The following is an 8,669-nucleotide window of genomic DNA, read 5'->3' on the forward strand; positions in this document are numbered from 1 at the left end:
TAGCAATTTATCCTCAAATGATTTTTGTAAAAAAAAATGAAGATATCCAAATTTGTCCAAAAATGCGATTCCTGCTCAAAACTGTTTTAACGTGATGTGCAAAAGTTCAAAGCCCAAATTTGCAAAGAAGAAACTCCACATAAACCTACTATACTCCAACCTATATCATCTAAAATATATATGCCATATATTAAATAATGCACTTTTACTAGCATTCAACTTCAACAGCAAGCCTTTGCACTGAAGATTTGCAACCAGTAGCCCCAAAAGTTTTCTCCGATACATCGATCGAGCAACTTTGCTGGCCAACACATGCCTAAAAATCATAAACAAAACAAGAACAAGAACAGTCAAAAATACTCTATCCAAACAGCATTTTACACTTCAAAGAAATATGGAAAATCCTATATAGGAAACAAATTTATAGCAGAGTTTTTGAACAGCGAAACTTAACGGATCAAGAAAACAAATAAAGAAGTGAAACAGAAACTTTACCACTTTAAGAACTGATAAACTGTTGGATGAATCGCAGTGGCCTTTTTCGAGCGATCGGAATGTGAATGTCCCATTTGGAAGACCGAAACTAGCAAACTTTACATTGGATATAACCCATTTCCCTTGGCAAGACAATTCCAAACTGCTCCCTTCATAAGCATGTGCATATGCCTTTAAATTTTTCATGGTTTTTACAGTTACATGACAAGGGTTTCCTCCGAACTCCTCAAACAGAACCAAGGTATTAAGGCCTCTTTTGTTCAAGAACGACCTCGGGACATGGTACCTAGATCAGTATGCAAATAACACGGTTACATACGCTAAATATGCATGGTTTCAACATTTTGAGTGGGAGGATCAAGATTCTTGGGTTAAATTTCTAAACTTCCTACCATCTTTGCGTCGGTTTCCCACAATTAGATTCGCATTTGGAAGCCCCATAGCCGCCTCGATAATCACACGAGGAACTACACCCGTCGCCTGCCAGAAAACTAGGCCAGTATCTGCCTATGTTATTACCATTCACCCAAGCTGTCCCTTTAATTCCTAAACCCCACAAGTCCAAGACCACAGCATCATCTCCCTGTGGTGTTGCGAAGGCTGTCTGCAAGAAAATTCACTTAAAAAATGTAAGTTCATCTCTTTTTCTCGGCCTATAAACAGATAGATAGATATCTATTATCTAACATACATGTGAATATACCACTTTCATTTGTGAATTTTCTTATATGTATTTCTTCATTTATTTAATTTAAGTTAGCAAATAAATTAATAGGTTATCTTAAAGGTTTTTTTGGTAATTCATTGTCCATCTTAAATGAACTTGGACATTAATACACATTCATCTTTCTTTCCTAACTTTTATGCCAAAAAAATTATTTATTTAAATTTTATTGTTAATTTAAGTTAGCAAATTAAATTAATAGGTTTTTTTAAGAGTTTTTTGTAATTCATTGTCCATCTTAAATGAATTTGGACATTAATACACATTTCTATTTTTTTTAAATTTTATGTCAGAAAAATTATTTATTTACATTTCTCAGTAAATTTTTTAACCAGTTCATTTTTAAATATGAACTAATAAAATCATATATTATATAGATATTGAAATATGACAAAGATTAGAAATTTTTAGTCTAACATCTAACATACATATATATCATTTTCAATTGTGTTTTTTCCTATGTACCCTTATATTTCTAGATTTTGCAATTTGGCTTCATGGAGGATTAATTTTTTCGCTTTGTACTTGATGATGATATCCATGGAAGTTTAGTATCCAACTTCAGGTTGTCTGTGCATACATTATGAGATGAATGGGAAAACAACTTATCTGCTTTTGTAACTCTGTAATTAGTTTTTTAAAGAGAATTACTTCAATCTCTAATTTTTTTACGAAACATAGGCATCATGTGTGCCACGTACGATCCACTAGTATAGATATTAAACTTTACATTCATGTGAATTTTATTCAATTTGCCAAATTTCTTATGTGGAATAATTTGTTCGATTTAATTTTTCACCAAATTTTTTAAACAAAATTTAAACATATGCAAATGCCCCAAAGGCAATTATTGTGACAAAAACTTGTGTGAGACGGTCTCACGGGTCGTATTTTGTGAGACGAATTTCTTATTTGAGTCATCCATGAAAAAATATTACTTTTTATGCTAAGAGTATTACTTTTTATTGTGAATATCGGTAGGGTTGATCCGTCTTACAGATAAAGATTCATGAGACCATCTTACAATATACCTACTCAATTATTGTTTGTCACAACGAAAGTCAATGCTTGAAAAGTTGTCATTATGTCAAATATAATTTGGATTCGAAATTCAAAGGGAGGATTTTATATGATATCGATTACATTATATACGCCGGGCCGTTAGGGATAAGTTTCAGCAATGAATGTTTTAGCACCTCTGTACCTTCATTATTTAGTGTGGATTCTATAATAGTGCCTTGTAATTTTCCTTTCTTCTTTTACACAAAAACTCACATGAACTGATTTTATAGGCCAATTTCGTGAGATAAATATTTTATTTTGGTCATTCTTAAAAAAAAATTTGAAAATGAAAAAAATTGACTCGTCTCACGAATAAATATCTGCGAGACCATCTCACAATAGACTTACTATTTTTTATTTATCTACTTTTGTAACTCTGTAATTAGTTTTTTTTTCGAAATATTTCGAAATATTTTGAAATATTTAAAATGAGAGTAGGCCTCTTGTGAGACGGTCTCACGAATCTTTATCTGTGAGACGAGTCAACCCTACCGTTATTCACAATAAAAAATAAAACTTCTTAGCATAAAAGGTAATACTTTTTCAAAGATGGCTCAAATAAGAGATCCATATAACAAAATACGATCCGTGAGACCGTTTCACACAAATTTTTTGTCATTTAATAAAGTGTCACTATAATTTTGTTTTTCTAACAAATTCAATCACTTTTTTTTAACAAAGGCTTCTACTGTTTTTTAATAAAAATAACATTTTTACCCTCCAATACTTTTTTTAAAAATCCAAATGCATTCTCTTAGTAATAAATAATGAGCTCATATTGTCTAGAAATTTTTTAGATCATGATAAATTAAAATACATCTAACATTAAAGTCTCAAATTTATAATAAAATCTCGTATTCAAGACTATTTTTAAATAAAAATAACAGTCATAATATAAATTATAATTAAACTCGAAAACAGTCCTGGGAAAAAAATAATCCACATTAAAATAAATGATAACGACATAATTTTCAGTATATACAAATAAGAAAACCTAAATCATTCGAGGAAACAAATCATTAATGCAACGTACCTTTTCAGCCTGATAGAGAGAGATTGGAAGGCCTTACCGTATTGGGCTTCGATTCATACAGTTATTACGGGCCCTTCCAAATTAAAGCCCAATGGAATAGTGAATGGTCTCGGAGTAGACTTCAAACTAGGAAGAGTCGTACAAATATATCATATATCTGCCAACCACGCAACCAAACTAAGACCGAAATCGTCAGGAACCGGAAATAGAACCGTATTTCAACGGTTCAATTCCGGTTTTCATCTTTTATTTGAAATTGGAACCGTCGATTCCATTGCCAAATGGACCCCCCCCCCCCCCCCCCGTGACAGTTCACAGTAGATGCAAAGTAACAAAGCCAGTGGCCACGCGGGAGAGATATTTTCTCACAATAAAACCAAATGTGTTGTACCAAAATTACCGCTCCCTCCCAACTTAAATTACGAACAATTAATTTATTTTAATTAATTCCCAATGGTTTTATACCAAAATTACCGCTCCCTCCCAACTTAAATTACGAACAATTAATTTATTTTAATTAATTCCCAACTATTTTAGTGTATGTAAATCCATTTACAATCAGATTTTCATTTGCAAATTTTTAATATATAAATTTTATTCATTTTTTTTTTTTAAAAAAATTCCAGTCATGTTGTTGTGATGAATTGAAATTGTGGCGTCTGTGGTACATGTTAGATATTTGGTTAGCTGAGGCATTCTGCATTTTTTATATGATAGATCTCTTGTGAGACAGTCTCACGAATTTTGATCTGTGAGACGGATCAACCCTACCGATATTCACAATAAAAAGTAATAGTCTTAGTATAAAAAGTAATATTTTTTCACGGATTACCCAAATAAGATATCTGTATCACAAAATATGACTCATGAAACCGTCTCACATAAGTTTTTGTATTTTTTATATTGTGGAAAAAATTATGGCAAACCTCACATCCAACAATAGACTTTTCAAATTGGGTTAGGCCTATCGGGCCGGCCCGCCCCTCTATAAAAATTGAACGGGTTGGGTTGATAAAATAGCAGCCCATTTGGAGGCGGGCCAAATAGGTTGAGCCCGTTTGGGTTGCGGCCCAAGACGGGTCGAGCCCAAACGGGGCGGGCTGGCCCGCCAAATTAGGATAAAATTTTATATTTTTAAGTTTTAAGTTTTATATAAAAATTGGAATAAGTTTTATGTGCCTCCATGTCTTAGAACAAATATATTAATAATTTACTTTTAGAACAAATTTATTGATAATTTACTCTTACAACAAATATACATAAAGAAAATAAAAAAAAAAGAAATTTACAGATATATATAAAGAAAACAAAAGGGAAGAAATTCCTGTAAATTTTATTCATGAATCTTAAAATAATTTTTAAGCATAGCAGTTGTTTGTGAACCCAAGAGTGGTTTCGTTTGAAGTCCGACGAGTTGCAGTGAAATTATGCGGACCCGACGGAGGTTTGCTAATTATGTGTATTGTTGAAGACATAATATTTTTTAAAATTTACAACCGTCTCTTTCCTCGACTTTATGTTATCTTCCATGTCTCAATCTTCATGTTTGATTTAGACAATTTATTGTTTATGGATTATGTTGTATATTTTCTTAATTTCTTATTTCAATGTTTTTAATTATTTTATGAAACTATTTGACTAAAATATGTTTATAATTTTTTTCTTGACAAAATAAGCGGGTCGGCCCACCTAACCCGCAGCCCAAGGTGGGTTGGGCTGGATTGACCATTTAGAGGCCCGCCAAAATGGTGGGCTGGCCCGCATCGCCTAATGGCGGGTTGCAGCGGGTGGCGAGTTGGCCCGCCCCGCCAATTCATTTTGACATGTCTAGCCGACAAGGATCCCATTAAACTTTTTACAAATATATATATTTTGTTATTCGAATTTTTAAAAAAATATTATTTATACAGAAAGCAAGCGATTTCTCTTTTTTTTGAATGTCAGGGAATGTTTCAAATACCAAATTTCAACCCCCAGATTACGTGCATTTGAATAGAAAACAATAAGTTAGCCTATGCTGTGCCAAAAATATTTCTCCTGCTATTTCAATATCGTTAGATCAAATGACAGCGGAAAATAATTTTAAAACTATATATAAAAATATTAAAACTAAATATTAAACAATGTTGATAATCACATTTTTATACAAATATTAAAACTATATATGTTTCTCTTTAAAAAATATTTAAAAAGTCAAGCTTAATAAAAAAAATTATTTTTATTTTTTAAAAACCTATATCATGAGCATAAAAAATGACCTTACATAAATCTCCTAAAAAAAGATCTTATATTTTTAGTGAGAAATGTGAAGCAACACTACAAAAAACTTGTCACGGGGCGTAACAGGACAACTAGATACGTACCACCCCCCTCTGTCTGTCCCGTCCCATTCCCCCTTTCTTCAAGCTTCTTCACTTTTTCTGTGTTTTCTCTCTATAAATTAACCACAGCTGCTTTCAACCAAAAACCAAGCTTCCATTTTTGTTCTTCTCCTTCAATATTTCTCCAATGGTTGCTTATAATAAAACTCCCTTTTTCTTCATCGGATGTGTCATAATTTTCTTGGGATTCTGTGTTGGCCCCGATCATGCCCTTAATGTTGGCCTTCATGTATATGTAGGCCTCAAAGTGGTAAGTTTATTGTGGGTATATGTACATATGTACATATATATATATATATATATATATGTATATATATATATTTTACGTGTAATTTTTTTCCTTTGAAATGAATGATTCTTAAGTAAGTAATATAGAATTTGGCACCAATTTTGTTTTGTTTTTTTTTGTTTAGAATAAAGAATGCAGTAGAACATGTGAATCAAAGTTCTGTGAAGGTAACCCAGCTCTGTTTATTCTACTCAAATGATTGATTTCAGTTAAATAATTTAATGTCTTAAAAATTGGTATTTTTGAAATGGAATCGTTGCTAAATTTTGGGATCAGTTCCTCCATTCTTGAGATACGGGAAATACTGCGGACTTCTGTACAGTGGATGCCCGGGAGAGCGGCCTTGCGACCGCTTAGACGCTTGTTGTATGAGCCATGATCAATGCATACAACACAAAGGCGGTAAGTTCTTACATTTAATTTCTTAAATTAAATAACTTTATATATATATATATATATATATAAATTAAAAATATAAAACAATTCTGTATAAAACGGTACATACTGATAATGTACCGAAATCTCGGTATACTGCAAAAATTCAGTACGTTAGTTTTATAAACCGAAAATCCGATATACCGAAATTTTCGGTACCATATCGATATATATTTTCTAATACGTTATATGGTATATGATTTTTGGTTCAGTACAATATGTTATACCACCCTTACAGAATTGTGGTGTGAAACTTTCGATGGGGACTTCTCAACTCCAGTCTTTTATCTGTTTGTTATTTAATTTCTTAGAATCCCTTTTGTTGTTCTGATAATTGCCAAAAACCAGTTCACACCTTCTACCTCATCAAATGTCGTTCTAAATTATACATAAGTTTGTCTATTTCGAGTTTTGATAATCATCGAAATAAGGTTTTTTTGACATTTACTTATATTTCATCTTGACGCTAACGGGACGTGAAAAAAAGAAGGCAGATTCAGGAGCAATACCCTATTTTCTATATTTTCACTACCTAGAAAATTGAAACCCAAATTGTGTAAACTTTCACCATTTTCTTGATTGATACGTGCCTTACAAAATAAGCCCAGGAAATATGATTTAAAATAGGAAGTAGGTGGAGAGTAGAGACTTCATACGTCGACTGTGTGTAATAGTTAAGCATCACAAGTAATATGAATAACGTCAATCTACATTGTTGTTGATTATTTAATCAAATAATTTGTGGGGATTTTTCAATAAGAAATAAAATTATTTTAATAAAATTTAATGTTGAAATTATTTCTAGAAATTAATATTGAGATTAATTAATGTGATGGAATTAAGCAGACGATTACTTAAGCCAACAGTGCAACAAAGAATTCTTGAATTGTGTGGAGAGGTTCAGAAGATCGGGTGCCCCTTCTTTCAAAGGCAACACTTGCAAAGCTAGTGAAGTCGTGGATGTCATCGAAAATGTTATGAATGCTGCCATTCTTGCCGGTAAAGTCTTCGGCAAACCATGAATATATATATAGTTTTGATATGTTATCCACTCACCGTGTTTACTTATAAGTAACATTCATACATTAATTGTGATGAATCATATCAAAATTGGTCATAGATTGGCACGATTAGTGAGCAAGATATCAAAACTATATATATACGCAACGTCCCCGTCCCCGTCCCCGTCCCCTTCTATTTCTGTTGTAATTTTTTGTGATTTATGGAGCAAACAAATAATGTGTTGTTGTGATCATGTGCTTATCTATTTATAATTAGCTGCCGCGTAAATCGGTTAATTGTTTCTATGCTTATAATTTGAACATTTATGAAGTGACACTTTCAAAAACAGTGCTAGAGTTATGACTCAAGGTCAAGAAAAAATATGTAAAAATTTGTGTGAGACGATTTCACATGTCGTATTTTGTGATACAGATCTCTTATTTGGGACATCCATGAAAAAATATTATTTTTTATGCTAAGAGTATTACTTTTTATTGTGAATATCGGTATGGTTGATCCGTCTCACAAGAGATTTATTCGAAAAAAAAGAGATATTATGTATGTTTAAAATAAAATTAAAATGCATTTTCTCCACAAAAATATCTACTCCACAAATTAAAAAAAACACACATCGAGATGAAGAAAATGGTTTTTGAAGTATATTATGTGAGTAGACAGTTTTGAAAATGATGTTTTTGTCACTGAAATATATACTGTCCCATATAATTTTATATATTGGCTTGAGGAAAAAACAAGAATTTTAGTTTGAGTTTGATTGGGTAAAGCTTTTCAATCTCCGGTAATTGTCGAGTTAATCGATCTCAAATTCGAGTATTAAGTTGTATTTGCACAGAAACCCTTTGGTTTTTAAATATAGGACTATTCAAATATGCGATATACATGGGTTCAAATGGATTGAGCTGATTTGCGAGTTTTTTCGTGCTAATTCGAAAGATATTGGATTTGTATTTCAAATTCGACTTGAAACCGAAAATGTTAAAATTTTATTTTGATCATAGCCGAGTGCAAATTCATTGATTTGATAGTTCACGATCCACTACGATTTTAAATTCTTTATTAATATAATATAATTATATATTTTATAAATATATTTTTAGTCTTCTAAATATTTTTTTCAGAACAAGTTCTAATAACTTACAACATATTTTGAATGTTTCGAGTCAAACTTGAACTTGAAGTTCAAAATTTTAGGTTTGATTCAATTCGTCTATACTACTAGTGATATAT

The 8,669-nt window shown here is 31.6% G+C and overlaps 1 protein-coding gene and 1 long non-coding RNA gene across 2 annotated transcripts; one reads left to right on the forward strand and one right to left on the reverse strand.

Annotated features, from left to right (window-relative positions):
* Nucleotides 1-50: 50 nt before the first annotated feature.
* LOC142526986 (uncharacterized) lies at nt 51-1,126 on the reverse strand. The gene is made up of 3 exons (XR_012815371.1): nt 888-1,126; nt 496-781; nt 51-316 (listed from the first exon to the last, which is right to left on the reverse strand). It is a non-coding gene; the product is annotated as an uncharacterized LOC142526986 (long non-coding RNA).
* A 4,582-nt stretch (nt 1,127-5,708) lies between these two features.
* LOC142526978 (phospholipase A2-alpha-like) lies at nt 5,709-7,717 on the forward strand. Its single transcript, XM_075631680.1, has 4 exons — nt 5,709-5,945; nt 6,109-6,151; nt 6,261-6,386; nt 7,266-7,717. Exons 1-4 carry the CDS (start codon nt 5,823-5,825, stop codon nt 7,439-7,441), a joined length of 468 nt encoding a protein of 155 aa, XP_075487795.1. The 5' UTR covers nt 5,709-5,822; the 3' UTR covers nt 7,442-7,717.
* Nucleotides 7,718-8,669: the final 952 nt, after the last annotated feature.

Source organism: Primulina tabacum, chromosome 2 (genome assembly GCF_025594145.1).
Source record: "Primulina tabacum isolate GXHZ01 chromosome 2, ASM2559414v2, whole genome shotgun sequence".
Classification (NCBI taxonomy): domain Eukaryota; kingdom Viridiplantae; phylum Streptophyta; class Magnoliopsida; order Lamiales; family Gesneriaceae; genus Primulina; species Primulina tabacum.